The 16,765-nt window shown below is 38.0% G+C and overlaps 1 protein-coding gene across 3 annotated transcripts in view; it reads left to right on the plus strand.

The window, feature by feature from the left end:
• Positions 1 to 16,385, plus strand: part of LOC110106199 (nucleolin 2) — a 31,241-nt gene extending 14,856 nt beyond the window's left edge. Inside the window, exons 3-10 of one of the 3 annotated variants that reach the window (XM_020835988.2) lie at positions 1,037 to 1,335; positions 1,495 to 1,600; positions 1,704 to 2,090; positions 2,167 to 2,249; positions 2,364 to 2,488; positions 2,859 to 3,095; positions 8,532 to 8,557; positions 14,401 to 14,545. In XM_020835988.2, the coding sequence (XP_020691647.1) occupies positions 1,037 to 1,335; positions 1,495 to 1,600; positions 1,704 to 2,090; positions 2,167 to 2,249; positions 2,364 to 2,488; positions 2,859 to 3,095; positions 8,532 to 8,545 (1,251 nt within the window). In that variant the 3' untranslated portion in view covers positions 8,546 to 8,557; positions 14,401 to 14,545. Of the gene's footprint in view, positions 1 to 1,036; positions 1,336 to 1,494; positions 1,601 to 1,703; positions 2,091 to 2,166; positions 2,250 to 2,363; positions 2,489 to 2,858; positions 3,096 to 8,531; positions 8,558 to 14,400; positions 14,546 to 16,049 lie in introns of those variants that run through there. The other 2 variants (XM_020835986.2, XM_020835987.2) reach the window with 2 other exon arrangements.
• The last annotated feature ends 380 nt before the right edge of the window (positions 16,386 to 16,765 follow it).

Here is a 16,765-nt window from a genome sequence, read left to right on the forward strand (position 1 = left end):
ATTAGCAAAAAAGGTTATTTTGTAGTTGTGATCTTTAATTATTTTATGGATGGATAGAATATTTAATGCAAGATGAAGAACATGTACATACTAAGGGTAAATGTGGAATAAATTGAAAGATTTCCTTAACCTACAACGGTTGTTAGGAAACCATTTTGCAACTTTTATTTTTCTGTTGCCGGGGCAGGGGTTGTAGGTTTGAAAAAGTTTGGCAATGTTGATCATGTATTAAGTGGCTCTTGAATCTAGAATCTAGGTGTATGGAAAATTATTTAATGTATTAAAAATAGTAGAGTTAGAAGTCCTGCCATTTTGAGTAAGAGAACATGAATCGGATGATTTTTATCTAGAAATTTTGAGTATGTTTGTTTGACGACATCTTAAACTTCTTCTGTGGTAGATAAGAACATAAACGACCAATTGATTTCAGGCATCATGTTATTCCACAATTATATCATGATCATGAAATCAACTTCATCATAAAGTACAAACTTTGGGTCCTTCGGCTCTAAAAGAGGATCCATGGAGTTTGTGGTATTGCCTTTATGTTTTGCAGAAGAGTTTGCTCTTTTGGCAGTGTTTTTTCTTTTTCATTTTTTTTCCTCATAGGCAGTTCTTTGAATATCAACTTGCGGGTTTAGTATTTTGATTACTTGAGATCTTAGGTATATAAATTCTCAGTTCCTCCAGCAGCAAAAAGGGAAATTCCCGTACCATTACATGCAGGAAACTCTCGAGTGTTTGATTTGGGATCAAATCAAGTGTGTTGAAATTTCAGACTTTTTTGCGCACTAGTCTTATGCCACCTGTTCTAGAGGAATCACACGCTTTTTTTCTTCTTCTGGGAGTTGCAGCAAAGCTAACAAATGAAATGCTACTATGCCATATACCCTGGCCATCTAGTCTTGGATCCTGACACCTCGGGAACATGAAAGCAATATGGATTTTCATTTGCTGCTTTACTGATCATGATTCTTATTGTAAGGATGTTTTTTCCCTTCATATGGACTTTAGTTTCTTTTTCTTTTCAAAACAGTGCTTTTATGGTGGTGATGATGTCGATCTATGTACAACGACGGGAAGTGCTTCAGATCCATGTTCACCACGTATAAGCAAAGAAACCCCTGATGAAAAGGATGAGCCTCAGCAACCCAAAGATCGTAAAAGTACCAGTTCTGATATTAATGATGGGGTGGACGAATATCCTGTTGAAGAAGAAAAGCCTAATCAAGAATCCATGACAGCTGAAGATGTTAAACATGACGATCAGCTTAGTGAAGATACAATAAAGAAAGCCATTAAAAAACGAGGTCCTTATTTCAGAGCAAATCTCGAGTATGTAAAGCTTGATGAAAAACTATTTTACTTAAATGTTTGTTGGTCAACTACGGCCAAACAATTTTTGAATGTTCTTTTGCGGTCAATTTTTCTGTTTTTGCTACTTAGAGCTACATCATTCTAGAAATTGACTATTTGTTTTCTTTGAAATTTCAGGAAAATTTCTGTGGCAAAAGTTCGTCGACTTTTGGAAGATGATCTTAATCTTGAGAAAAACACTCTTGATGCTTATAAAAGTTTCATCAGTGATGTTTTAGATGAGGTTAACACACACGTTTTATACTCATTTATTTGTGTGCATTGCGTATTGTTTTATGACAGTAGAGTAAATATATATTCTTCCTTTTGATTGCTGTGTCTATTAGGTCTTGCAATCACCTGAATCTGCTGACGTTACAAACGGCACTAAGAAGAAACTCAAGAAAGCTTCAAAGAGCAAAGAAACAGGAAAAGTAAAGAGAGAGCCTAAGGTTGCCAGTGAAGATTCAGGATCCTCTAATTTGGGTAATGATACGAGTGAGGCTGATGAAGATACTGATACGGTAAAGAGACCAAAAAAAAGGCCACTTAAAAAATCAAAATCAAGCATGAAACCTATTAAAAAACAGAAAACATCTTCAGATGAAAACAAACCGTCAGTTTCTAGGAAAAGGGAACAAGAAGAAATGGATTCAGATAAAGGAGCAGAAAGTGATAATGAAAAGTCTTCGGAAAATTGTGGTTCACACTCATCTTCTGATGAAAGACCAAAGGTTACTTTTTCTATTTTCTCTATTAAGTGATTAAGAAAACTGGAACCTGATTGTGTTAATTTCTGCCTTAATGTAGAAGAAACAAGATAAACCAACTGTACAAGCATATGGAAAGCATGTTGAGCATCTCAAATCAGTCATCAAAGCTTGTGGGATGGGGTATAATATTTTTCTTTTCAGCTGTCATACTTTAAAGTGTGAATGGGGCAATAATTCAATACAAAGAGTACGTGAAAATGGTTGTTAAAGTTTATTCTCCTCTTTCCTTTTTAGCGTACCACCTGCTGTCTATAAGAGGGCTAAGCAAGCTCCAGAATCAAAGCGTGAATCATTTTTAATAAAAGAATTGGAGGATATTCTTGCCAAGGAAGGTTTATCGACTAATCCATCTGATAAAGGTATGCTTAACTTTCTTAATCTTGACTTATAACAATAGCAGATGTAATTTTACCATGTGACTTTATTCCAAATTATCATTCAAGCTTTTAGCTGTTGGTGATACAATTTGTTAATCTGGAAGACATAGTTTCATCTGTCTTATGCACAATGACATGCCTTAGGCTCATCCAGGCCCCATATCGGGGATTGATCTGCTTGGCCAGCTCATTCTGGTTCTTTTGGTTCCGACCACAGTTTATGTGCCTTTTAAACAACTACTTGTGCATGATAACTTTAACTAGTGCCATGGCTTGCAATTTGACCCAACAACATTTTGACATTTATCACAATTTAGAATTGCATGCTTAGATCTTTTTTTTTTTGGTTTAGAAATAAAATCAGTGAAAAGGAAAAAGGAGAGGGCAAGGGAGCTCGAAGGCATAGACATGAGCAATATTGTGTCTACTTCTCGTCGAAGAAGCACCTTCAATTTTATACCCATTCCTAAACCAAAAATAGAAGCCGGAAGTGAGGAAGATGAGAAAGATGAGGAAGATGAAGATGATCAGGAAGGTACAGATGATGACGATAATGGAAGTGGGGAGTCTAGTGAAGGATCAGAGGAAGGTATGCTTAGCATGTTCTATCAAGCTTGAGATGCATCATTCTATTGATCTATTTTTATTTTTCAAGTAGATGTTAACTTTTAAGTTCTATGACATTTTTTTATGTGTGCATTTATTTATTTATTTATTTAATTTGAATCAATTATTCAATACCACAACTATTCTTTTTTTTTTTTTTAATATTTTTAGCTATGTGTTGCCTAGGCAGTGTTTCAGACTGCATATTTTTTGTTACAATAATTTAGTAAAAAAAGGAACAAATTACTTAATAATTTTTTTGTTTAAAATTTTTAATAAAGAAAATGATGCAGGATGAGAGATTGCATTACAATCATACTAGTGTTTTATAAAATATTCTAGCGTTTTTAGATTATTTGTTGGCTTTTGTTTATTTAGATGACTTTTTGACTAATTTTGGTTCAAGTTTGAATTTAAATTTAAAGATCCTATTTTTTATTAATAGGAGATGGATGATTTCTATCTTCATAAAGAATTATGATTTGCATTTGTGAAGATTCTTCCCTTCATTACCAATCCTCCTCCATGTCTCGCTTTTATCCATCATAAAACCCTGAATGGGCCTTTTCTCTCTTACAGAGGATTTATTATATTTATCTCATCCTCTAATTTCTTGGAACACTAAACCATAAATCAACCTCCTGGTTTCTTCCCATTCTTGTGGATAATGTTAAATCGTAAGAATTTTAAGCTTGTCATACTTCATACTTGTGGGATCCTCCCTTGATTGAGTATTGAATTCATGAAAAAACCAACATTTAAAGGAGAAAAAAAGCTAGATTAAGAAGGAGAATATCATTTGGGGTTCATCAACAAATTTGATTTACGATCATCCTTTTATATTAATTGGCATCAAGACAAATTTAAACTTTAGCCAGTCATATTCGTCAGGTTTCCATTACTCATCCCACACTATCACCAAATTCCACAAAGGTGGAAAAAAACTCAAAACCTAACCTAGATTTAAGCTGCATATGAATTCCCTTGCCTACTATCATGACATCGTTAACGCCAAAATTTTTGGCCCATGTAAGATGGCAGAAATTATGCTTTAAATGATATATCATTAATTTATGTACTATTTGTAGTGCTACTAAATTTCAAATTCATTGGCAGGTTCATTCATGCTCATAAGCATCTAGGTTTGGAACATTATTATGGGTATAGTTTAGATGGGTAAAATACATGTCCACCCCATTATATTCAATTATCACATATTATGGTAAATGGCATTTGGTATGAGGAGGTTGAAATGTTATTTGAAGACTCTAGATGAAGCATTTAGTGAAGTTTTCATGTATCATATATTTGACTCCTGTGATTACACATATGATCATAATTCTTATTATTTTCAATATAATAACTACAGTGTGTCATGTTACAATGGGTCTGTAAACGAGTCTTATGATTACAATGAGTCATATCATAACCATGACTACCATTTTAATTATTTTCAATCTCTTAAATATTAAATCGTCTTTCACGCACACCAATTTTGATGTATCAGATCATTATCAATATGCCTATGTGTCTTATGAGGAATATAAATATTGTCATCAGTATAGATCATGGCGTCTTCTATGAGAATCAAATTACAACCACATATTGATGCTATTCAAAGCAGTTGATGTGCTGTGCAAAGATTTACAACTTCTTTTTGAGTTCCAATAAGGTTGATCCATCTTTTGCAGGATTGGACCCTCTTCCTCATTTCATTAATCTTCAACATTAAAGAACCCTTGAATTCGTGTTGAGTACTAGGGGAAACTATAAAAGCTTGCGTCTTATGTGGGGCATCCAAGCTAAGTATTTTGAAGATAATGATGGTGATAAGGCATCAACATGGGCCAACTTTAAGTCAAGAGCGATGGCATATGTTTCGCTTTAACAAAACTTCCAAAAACTTTGTCAGATAAAATTGGTCTTTACATTCATATTGTTCCTTTATGAGGCAAGTTTCAAAAAGGATCCACTTAAATATACCTTCCACTGATCAAACACTTTTTCTGAATGCTGAAACTGAGTTTCAATAACTTATAAAAACTGAGTTAAAACAAACTAGCTTGATTTGGATTGGGTCCTAATTACTTTATTTGATTCTTGACATTTTAAGGCGTGGGATTTATTGATGTAGATATAGGATGACATGAAAAAAGGGAAAAAAATTACTGAAGCCCACAATTTACAATTTCCCAACTATTAAATCAGGCAAAGCTTAGTTTTTTAATGAAAAAATTGGGAACACATTTAACAAGACAAATGATAATGTAAAAATTTTCACAATAAATTTGGGAACAAATATAAATTCTCATCAATTTTGATTCATTAAAAAAAAAAAACTAATGTGACAAATTTGACTTATTCATAATCATAGTCTCATACTAATAACTAAAGAGAAAAGAAGAAAAAGAAAAAAAAAGTCAAGTGTTAATCTAGGCCGTATATCGGTATGAGAGAAGCTAACTCCAATAAGTAGTATTATGTTTTGCAACTCACTCAATGAGTTCAAATCCAATAAGACACTTCTCAGAGTATTTTGGAATTTGTTAAGCAAATCAAGGAATTTAATATGCCTTATAATTCCTAGTTAGTATTTATTACCCACATAAAGCCAAACATAGTAATTTCTTTAAACCCGCTTAGATCTGTCCTAAATAGTAATACTAATTCTACAATTTTGGATTTAAGCAAGAATGACATTTTTTTCAGTCTCAGTTTGAGCAAACTAGTATGTTTCGAATTTTCAAATCTCATTTATAGCAATGTTTGCTTCTATACTAAAATATGGAGGGCACAAGAAGCAATAAAAAAACCTCTAGAGTAGGAAAGTTGAAGGCAACAAATTACAGGCTGTAGAAGGAAACATGAAGCACGCATTTTATATATGATGAAAGCATTGCTCAATTTTAGTTGTAGTACTATCGCCATCGGCAAGACAAATACATTGCACATAGAAGTAGAATAATTGGGATTTTCAAAGCCTAAGATGAAATAGTAGTCGGATGGAAACAGTTGAATTAGGGAATTAAGAGTTAAATCAAAACAACTTGTAGTAAACCAAACCTACAAGGATAATTAAAGCACTAGTGAACAAACTATTTCTCAACAGGATCATCATCATCATAGACATATTACAAGAAAAGAAATTAGCAAAATAAAAACTAAGGCACCGAGCTAACTAAAATAATATTAATGCACATAATTGCATTTTCAATAAATAAAGGCTTTCAACTTTTTATTAAAAGCTTTTGGATTAAGATAAGTAGGTCTATTTTATAAACTTTTTGGTCTGAATTCACAAGGAGATAAAAAGAGAAGAATCAACGACATTTATAACATATTCATGAAATAATGTCAAATTAGAAGCATTTAAGATTGAATTGATTCAAATACTACTCGGTTTTTTTATTTTATAAGTATGTGTCTCAATAGGCTAAATAATTTTATATTATCCCATCTTTTTGTTCTTTATTTTCTTAAAGGTTCTTTTAAGAAATATTGTAATATTAATTGTACCATTATCTTATCATCTAATTTGAATTTCACTTATCTCCTGCTCACATTATAATATATTTATAATTGTCACATTTAATAGCAAGTTATCTATGAATATCATTGTGCAAATTATGCAAGTAATTAGTGTGATATGAATCACATAAAGAAAATACTAAAATGCCAACTTGAATCCTAATGAATACTAACAAGGATTTATAGCCATTTCCTAGGTGATGGATAAAGAAAATTGAAAGCAAACAAACCTCTCAAATACCAGATACTTTTGTGGTCAAACAACATCTATAAAGAAAGTTAAATCAAATGATTTGAATATTTGTGTGGTGATTTGTGTAATTTTGAGATTTGACCGCTTAAAATGTTTTTCATATTTTCTTTATGGTAATCATCATTAATGAATTTTTAAAAATCTTAATGCAAGTTGGCTTTCTTTATAAGTCTCTCTTATTGAATTTCTATGTCAAAAAATAAAAATAAAAATATTCAATTTGATTTGTAAAAATTGTTTCATAGAAGACTCATCGCTTATCAGAATGTTCAGTTTGTTTATCAATTTCATTATGCACGATTGCTTTAGTTTCATAATCAAGAATATATCCAAATTGCATTGATAACCTTGGTTCATATGTAAGAGTTAATTAAATCTCATATATAAGCTCAAAGTCACAATCATGATTAGATTCAAGTTCTAGCCACAATTTAGGTTCAATTATGATTGTAAGTTCACTTTTAGGGGTTGTTTGGTTGCCTATATTTAGAGTGTACGATAAAGTAAATACAAGGGTTTTGATTTTTTTTTTTTGAGTTTGGTTTGATGTAAAGTAAATCCAAAGTAAATGAGCAAAGCATTTTAAACTCCTTGGATAGTGTATTTGCGGTGCATTCCAAGCCCACTTGAATCGGGCGAGTTCCAAATACCGAGCGCTCGCGGGAAAGAGGCTCTTTGTCTCTCGCAAACCTCAGCTTATTCGGACATCTCTCGCGAAATCAAGCTCTCTCAGTCGAAACACAAGCTCTCTCCATCGGTCTTCCTCACGAAATCAAGCTCTCGCGTAAACCTGTCGTGCATGTCGTTCTTCCTTACGAAATCAAGTCTTCGGGTGTGTGCTCATCGTTCTTCCTCATCGGGTGCATGGCATTATCTCTCGTGCAAACCTGCTGTGCTCGTTGTTACTAGGGTTTGCCTCTTCGTATCTTGCTTTTTAATATTTGACTTGTTATTAGGAGAGATGTTGTTGAAGTTCTCTTCTTTAATTAATTCATAAGCTTATTTTGTGTTTAGGGTTTCTATGCTTTATGGTGGAGGTGGATGGGTGAGTTTTCTTGCAAATTTTGCGATTTTTGAGATGAAAGGTTGCATTTTTCTGTAATAGAAATGTCGGGAAAGGTGTTTGTAGGGTTAGTTTTGGGAACGAAAGGATTTTGGAGAAAGGAATAGGTTTTTAAATTTTCTTTTCTGTTTTTTTTTTTCACTTGAAATCTTTGGCATCAGTTTCCTTAATTTGGCATGATTCACATTTTTTCCTGTAGGGTTTTTGTGGTCAGGCAAGGTGGCTGGAGTTCGACACTAATAAATGACTGCATTGCATGCTACGAGTGCTTTGTCTATTGACTAGTTAGAAAATGGGAATTGGGTGTGTTTAATGTATTACAATTTGAGTTTGCTTATAATTGAAAAGAATCGAGATGAAATTTAAAAAAGAAAAAAAAAAAAGCAAAAAAATAAGATTAAGTTATTAAACTTTTAGGTTTTATGTACTTGTTAAAACATTAGCATCTGTTCTATCGAAAGGAATTATATATTTTGTATTTGCTTATAGATCAATTATCCAATTTTGATAAGTATGAATCCATATTTAGGTATTATTTTAATCACATCTCGATTTTTTTTTTTTGGAACTCATAGATCACTGTTGGTAGATACAAGGATGGATAACTGATAGGAAATACTTGAAATCAAGTATTTCTTGTTCACCTTTACAGCAAATCTCCACGAAATACTGCTGTCCGGAGCAGGAAAATAGTAAAAACAGCGGAAAAACTGTAGAAAACTGAGAGAAATTCGTAGGAAAAACTTGTATTTTACTAGTAGATAGCAAGGAAATTAGCAAAGATACAAGGATCCTCTATCCGAGAGGAGGATCGCACTCTCCCAATCTCTAGAATTAGATCTAGAGCCCTAGCAACCAAAGAAGACAAGTAAACTTTCACCAAACATGACCTAACCCTAATTCTCCCTTTACTCCGGACTTAATGCATAAAATTCAAATCTAATACAAAAGGACCTAATTGCCCTTGCTTCTCCTCCTTTTGGCTCCAAAATTCACTTTGAAATTCAAGTGGACCCCATCGGTTTCTTCCCCCTGGCTTCCGCCGGCTCCCTCCGCCTGTATATGCACCGAACCGGCCCAAGGTGCTGTGCCGGCTAGACCGGTCTAACATTACCGCCCTCCCAAAGAACCACCTTGTCCTCAAGGTGGAAATCCGGAAACTGTCGCTTCATTCGCTCGTATGGATCCCACGTGGCCTCGTAGTCAGGGAGGTTCTTCCATTTGATCAGGACTTCTGTTGCTCCATCTGTTTTCTGACGAACCTCCATGAGCTCCAAAGGTTCCAGTATCATCTCCATCTCCTCAGTTAATGTCCCTGGCAACTCCGTACTGGTAGCATGATCCCCAATGGCTCTCCTCAGCTGGGATACATGGAAAACGGGATGGATCGTCGCTGTCGGTGGTAGCTTCAGACGATAGGCCACGACTCCAATTTTCTCCAGCACTTCATAAGGACCGAAGTACCGTGGAGCAAGCTTCTCATTCCTCCGATTGGCGATCGTTTTCTGTCGATATGGGCGGAGTTTCAAAAATACCTTCTCGCCCACCTCAAACTGAATATCCTTCCGATGCCCATCAGCCTGTTTCTTCATAATCTGTTGAGCCCTCAACAGATGTCTTTTTAACTCTTCCAGTGTCTTATCCCTCTCCTCCAAATACTCCTCTACTGAAGACACGGGTGTGCTGCTACTCCCAAAATGCACCAAGTGGGGCGGGTCCCTTCCGTACAACACCTTAAATGGAGTCATCTGAGCGGCTGAATGAAAAGAGGTGTTGTACCAGTACTCGGCCCATGATAGCCATTTAGCCCATAGCTTGGGTGTTTCTGATGCGAAGCATCTCAGATAAGTTTCCAAGCTCCTGTTGACTACTTCTGTTTGGCCATCCGTCTGTGGGTGGTACGCCGTACTTCTCTTTAGCACCGTCCCCTGCAGTCTGAACAATTCCTTCCAGAAATGGCTGAGGAACACTTTATCCCTGTCTGATACTATCGCCTCTGGCACTCCGTGTAGTCTGACTATCTCCCTGATGAAGACTGACGCTACTGTCACCGCAGTGTATGGATGGCGTAGAGGAATAAAATGAGCATATTTGCTCAATCTATCCACTACCACCAAAATCACCGTGAATCCCTCAGATCGGGGTAGCCCATCAATGAAGTCCATAGATATCTCCTCCCAGACTCGTCCTGGTAATGCCAAGGGCTGCAGTAACCCCCCTGGTGACATAGTTAGATACTTATTTCTTTGGCAGATCTCGCACCTGGATACCATCTCTTCCACATCTCTGTGCATACCTTTCCAGTACAGCTCTGCCGCTAGTCTCCTATAGGTCTTTAGCACTCCTGAATGACCTCCCACTGCAGTTCCATGGAACTCCTGGAGCAATTGTGGGATGTGTACTGACGTTCTGGGCAGCACAAACCTCTCCTGATACAACAATCTCTCTCCTTCCATTGAGTACCCTGGATGGCCTCCCTCTTCCTTCACTAAATCAGCTTTGATCTTGCTTAATTTCTCATCTTTAGCACTCTCCTCCTTTATGGCTTCCCAATCTAGCATCATTGGGACTGACACAGCTTCTGTTTGCAGCTCACCCATGCACCTGGATAATGCATCTGCTGCCTTATTTTCTACCCCGGGCCTGTACTGAATTTCAAAATCATACCCGAGCAGTTTGGATAGCCACCTCTGACGCTCCTCTGTCACCATGCGCTGCTCCAGTAAATATTTCAGGCTCCGTTGGTCGGTCCGGACGATGAAATGCATTCCAAGTAAGTAGGGACGCCACTTTTGGATGGCCAAAATAATTGCCATCAATTCCCTCTCATAGACAGATTTCAGACGGGCTCTGACAGTCAACACCTGGCTGAAATAAGCAATGGGCTTGTGGCTCTGCATCAGCACTGCTCCTAGCTCGTATCCTGATGCATCTGTCTCCACAATAAAGGTCTGAGTAAAATCCGGTAAAGCTAAGACCGGAACTGTGGTCATGGCTTTCTTCAACTTCTCAAATGCTGTCGTAGCTGCCTCCCCTCATAAGAATCCATCTTTCTTCAACTGCTCAGTGAGTGGCCAAGCTATAGTGTTGTATCCCTTCACAAATCTTCTGTAGTACCCTGTAAGCCCTAGGAATCCCCTCAGCTCCTTTAGATTTTTGGGCAATGGCCACTTACCCCTTCCTTGGATACCAGATGACCCAGGTACTCCACACTAGCTTGTGCGAAGCAGCACTTCTTCAAGTTAGCTCTCAGCTGGTGCTCCTAGAGAACCTCTAACACCTTCTTCAAGTGCCCCCAGTACTCTTCCTCTGTTCTGCTATACACTAAGATGTCATCGAAGAATACCAAAACAAATCGCCTCAGATACTGTTTGAAAATCGTATTCATGAGTGCCTGGAAAGTGGCTGGAGCATTGGTGAGGCCAAAGGGCATCACCAGGAACTCATAGTGGCCCTCATGAGTTCTAAAAGCGGTCTTGGGCACATCTTCTTTCTTCATTCGAATCTGATGGTATCCAGATTTCAGATCGATCTTGCTGAAAATCACCGTTCCACTCAATTCATCCAACAATTCGTCAATCACTGGTATGAGAAACTTATCAGGTACCGTTTCCTTGTTGAGTGCACGGTAGTCTACACAAAATCGCCAACTGCCATCCTTTTTCTTTACCAATAGAACAGGATTAGAGAACGGGCTGGTGCTGGGTCTGATGATCCCTGCCTCCAACATTTCTCTGATCAACTTTTCTATTTCATCCTTCTGAAACTGAGGGTAACGGTAAGGTCGCATGCTTACCGGTGACACTCCCTCTCTTGATGTGATGGCGTGCTCCTGCTCCCTGGGTGGTGGCAACCCTAGAGGGGGTTGAAAAACCTCCTCGAACTCCTGGATCAAAGGCTGCACAGAGAGGGGTATGTCTCCCCCTCCCCATTCATTCCCTCTAAGCTGTGTAATTCCACCAAGTAGCCTTCCCCTTCCTCCTGAATTGTCTTGATTTGGGATTTCAGAGAAACCCCTGCCTTAGTCAGCCCTGCATCCCCTTGAATCACCATTTTCCTTCCACCCTTCCTCAACTCCATCCGCAGTGTGCCCCAATTGATTTTGGTTTCCCCCAAGGTCTGCAACCACTTCATCCCCAGGATGACATCCGTACTTCCCAGTTCCAGGGGAAGGAAGTCTTCCTTCACTTGTATGCCTTGGATTTTCAGCACCACTCCTTTGCAGATTCCTCTTCCCATTTCTACCTTTCCAGTGCCCATCATCACCCCATAGCCCCCAGTATCCACTAACTTCATCCCCAGCATCTCCACAATTTGGGTGGAAATGAAATTGTGGGTTGCCCCACTATCAATCAACACCACGACTCCACGGTCAGCTATCTCTCCCTTCACCTTCATAGTGTGACTCAAAGTGAATCTCACTACAGAGTTGAGAGAGACTTCTGCCACATCCAGATGCATCTTTTCCTCCTCCACCTCTGAATCGCTTCCCCCACCCTCTTCGTCTTCCCCGTCTTCACAAACGAGGAGAACTTGAAGAGTTTGATCCTTGCACTTATGTCCTGGCATATATTTTTCATCACATCGGAAACATAGCCCTTTCATTCTCTTCTCTTGCATTTCCTTGTCAGTGAGCCTCTTGAATTGTCCACCATTTCCTCCTCCTGTGACTTTTTCCTTTGGAACTTCTTTCATCCCTCCTGGGGAAGCTCCCTTGGTGGCTAGGTGAGTAGTCGTCCACCTGTAAGTGCCTCCTGAGCTACTACTACTCCTCGTTCCCTTCTCCAGGTTTTTTTGATTTTCGACCAACTGTGCAAGCTTCATGGCCTCCCCTAGGTCCCTGGGCATCAGGACCTTCACCGCTGCTCGCACCTCGGCCGTTAACCCCTTCATAAAATTTCCCTCCAACACCGTCTCAGACAAGCGCTCCATCCTCCTGGCCAGATGCTCAAACCTCTCTCGATAGTCTGCCACAGACCCCTCCTGTACTAAGGCAAAGAACTGCTCGTAGAAGTCTCCTTCCCGATCGGTTTGGAAACGCTCTAACAAACTGTCCTTGAATTCTCCCCAGCTCCGGATAGGTCTCATCTGATCTCTCCACTGGTACCAAGAGAGCGCCTTCCCTTCCAGACACAAACCCGCTGCTGATAATTTTCTCCTCTTCCGTCAAGCCGTTAACAGCAAAGTACCTTTCCACCTTGTAAATCCACCCATAGGCATCCTCCCCTTCAAAAATGGGCATTTTTAATTTTCTCACCTTCCGATCCCCGCCATTCCCCCTTAATCCTCCATAGTTCCCCCTCTCCCATGTGCCTGGGCCTCCCCATGTTTTCCGATCTTCCCTTGCTCGACCCTATCCCAATCCCCCTTCAAAATCCCCTCTCCGATCTTCAAAAACTGTTTCCCGGCGCCCCTAAAATCCCCCCCGATGCTCCCAACCAGCACCTCTGGGTTCCCCACCTCCATAGCTTTGCCTTTCCACATACCTTCCTCCTCTCTCTTCTCTATGGAAAGGCTCCAGATGAGGCCTTCCCCTACTCCCTTCCATGATTTCCACTTCCTCTTCCTCCCGATGGATTTCAGAGTTGTCGTTCTTCGCTGCGGGCCCTTTTGCATCAGACGCTGCCGATTGGGTTTGAAACTCCAACATTTTTTTCATCATATCCCGTAGATAGGCCACTTGTCCTTCCATGGAGGACATTCTTTCTTCTACGGTCTCTTTGATTTGATTTATCTCTCCTTCAATCCTCTCCTCCAAAGCATCCACCTTCTTAGCCGCCATCTCCTACGGCTTGCAAATTAGGAGAAAATCTCATGATCTGAAAAAAAAATTTAGTGATTTTCTCCTTCGTCGGTACAATTTCAGCCGCTGAAATTGGTCAAAAACAGCCCACGATTCGTCCCAAGACTTGCTCTGATACCAATTTGATAGGAAATACCTGAAATCAAGTATTTCCTATTCACCTTTACAGCAAATCTCCACGAAATACTGCTGTCCGGAGCAGGAAAACAATAAAAACAGTGGAAAAACTGTAGAAAACTGAGAGAAATTCGTAGGAAAAACTTGTATTTTACTAGTAGATGCAAGGAAATTAGCAAAGATACAAGGATCCCCTATCCGAGAGGAGAATCACACTCTCCCAATCTCTAGAATTAGATCTAGAGCCCTAGCAACCAAAGAAGACAAGAAAACTTTCACCAAACATGACCTAACCCTAATTATCCCTTTACTCCATACTTAATGCATAAAATTCAAATCTAATACAAAAGGACCTAATTGCCCTTGCTTCTCCTCCTTTTGGCTCCAAAATTCACTTTGAAATTCAAGTGGACCCCATCGGTTTCTTCCCCCTGGCTTCCGCCGGCTCCCTCCGCCTATATACGCACCGAACTGGCCCAAGCTGCTGGGCCGGCTGGACCGGTCCATGGAGGACCGGTCTAACAATAACCAAATGCAAGATAATGAAGATCAATTATCCAATTTGGATAAGTACTGGAATGTTGCATGACTGGTTGGAACTCAAAACTATCTGCAGTACAGGCAGTGATTGCTTCTGCATTGAGTATTATATGCATGTTATTGCTTGAGATTGGCAGAGAAAGAAAAAAAAATATAATCCACAATGGAATATACAACGTCACAGATATCTTTTTAGGTTACATGACAGATCTTATTTAGCTTGTATTGACATGGTATGGATGAGGAGAGAGCCTTTCTTCAAATTATGCGACTTAATCCGGACGTCAAGATTGTTGGTAGGCACATTTAATGTTCACATTGAGGAACAAATTGCTATGTTATTACATTCACTTGGGCATAGTGTTCGTAACCGAGTCATTTGATTTAATTTCAAACGCTCCAGTTAGTAGGTATTTTAAAGATGCACTATATGATGTAGGGGAATTACGCCATGAATTTATTAAGCCTGCAAGTCCCAAAACTCCATGTAAGATTCAATGAAGTAGTAGGTTCATGCCATTTTTTCAGGCATAATCTAATCACATTTAAGCAAATTTAATACAATTTTATTGGTTTTCTTAAGATGCTTTTTAACAAAATTAGGATTATGTTGGCACTACAGATGGAACACACATTAAAGTTAGGGTTCCTAAGGAGAATGAATCTGCATTTAGAGGCAGAAAATCATGCCCAACACATTGTGTTAGCAGCAGTTGACTTTGATTTGAGGTTCACATATGTGTTCGTTGGTTGGGAAGATTTTGCTCATGACGCAACCGTTTTTAAAAACACGTTAAAAAAGACCAAATGGATTACGAGTCCTAGAAGGTAGAATGGATAACTATTTTTTTTTTAATGACAATTATTTGTGAGAGATCTCATAATCTAAAATCATAGTAGGAAAATTTTATCTTGCTGATGGTGGCTACTAAACACTCAAAGGTTTTATTGCTTCATATCATGCAATAAGATACTGTTAGAAGGAGTTTAGTTCTATTCAACCTAGAACTAGGGGTGCCAATATTTGACACGACCTAAAAATCCGACCTGAAAATTTCGGGTTACGATTCAACCCGTTTGAGAAATGGTTCGGGTTCGAGAGTTCGAGATGACCTAGTAACCCGAAACCAACCCGGAATAAAGATTTTTCAAAACGAGAGATGGAAAGTGGTTGGAGGGAGTAAGTAATTTGAAACAACTGGAGAAAGAAATTCAAGAGATTCATCATTACAACCTGCAAAAATAAATCAAATTTAACTAGATAATCAAAACATTTGAGAGCACATTCTACTCTCAAAGACATTATCATCATTGATATGATTACATTGAAATAAGCTAAAAGAAGAAAAAAATAAGATAACTAATGCTCAAAACGAATTGCCTATATATTTTAAGATTTTCATCATTACAAAATTTACTTTTCTCAACATCTTATATTTTGTTGCCAGAAATCTGCTGGCACCAAATTGCAATTGGAAAACGGCCAAAATTGAGATAGAAATCTTGGTTTTCTTGTAGTATATATGTAAATTAGTTATCTTTTAACATTTTCTTTGTATCGGCTATTTTGTAAGAATTATTATTATGTATTTGTGTGATCGATCCGATCAAAGTTATAACGATGCAATTGCAGATGCAGATGTAGATGCAGATGCAGATGAAGAAGCCGACGAAGAAAGCGATTGAAGTACACTCGCCTTTACAGTCTTATTTGTTAGCAATTAGAGATTATAGGCATTTATATATCTGTACCCTTTGTAGTCCTTGATGATTAATAGCCTAATAGCAGTGTACCTTCTCTTTGAAGTATTCGTGATGTATTTTATTACATTTTTGATTTTTTGTTAGAGTTTGATAGATCATTAGCTTCCTGAATGTAATTTAGTTTTCCTTATCTTTAATGCCGGGATTATTTTAGTTCAGTTCAGAGGGCTTTCTAATTTGAATAACAAACAAATTCTTTATTAAATTTTTACTTCTTGATTGCCGGATTTGGACTCATAATGATGTTTGAAAGTTTCAAGACTGCTTGATAATCACTCAAATTTTGATGGGCTTTATTAATTTGTTTTGAAGATTGAAATTATTTATGATTTTAAGTGACCGTTGCACTAAGCGTGGTGATAGAGTTTATCGAGTATGCTCACGTAGGGTGTAAGTGAGTCAAGCCGACTCGTGAGCTGGCTCGGGTGAGGAAAGCTTAAGTCAGCTTTGACTCGTCTTATTAGCTCGTGAGCCAGATGATTTAAAAATGAAAATTACACAAGTTGCAGTATATCTCTTGTTAGCAAATTAATAGATTTTATAAAGTAAATATTCATAAATTTTCTACCCTGCCAAAAGATAGTA

This window comes from Dendrobium catenatum, unplaced genomic scaffold (genome assembly GCF_001605985.2).
Source record: "Dendrobium catenatum unplaced genomic scaffold, ASM160598v2 fragScaff_scaffold_390, whole genome shotgun sequence".
Taxonomy (NCBI): domain Eukaryota; kingdom Viridiplantae; phylum Streptophyta; class Magnoliopsida; order Asparagales; family Orchidaceae; genus Dendrobium; species Dendrobium catenatum.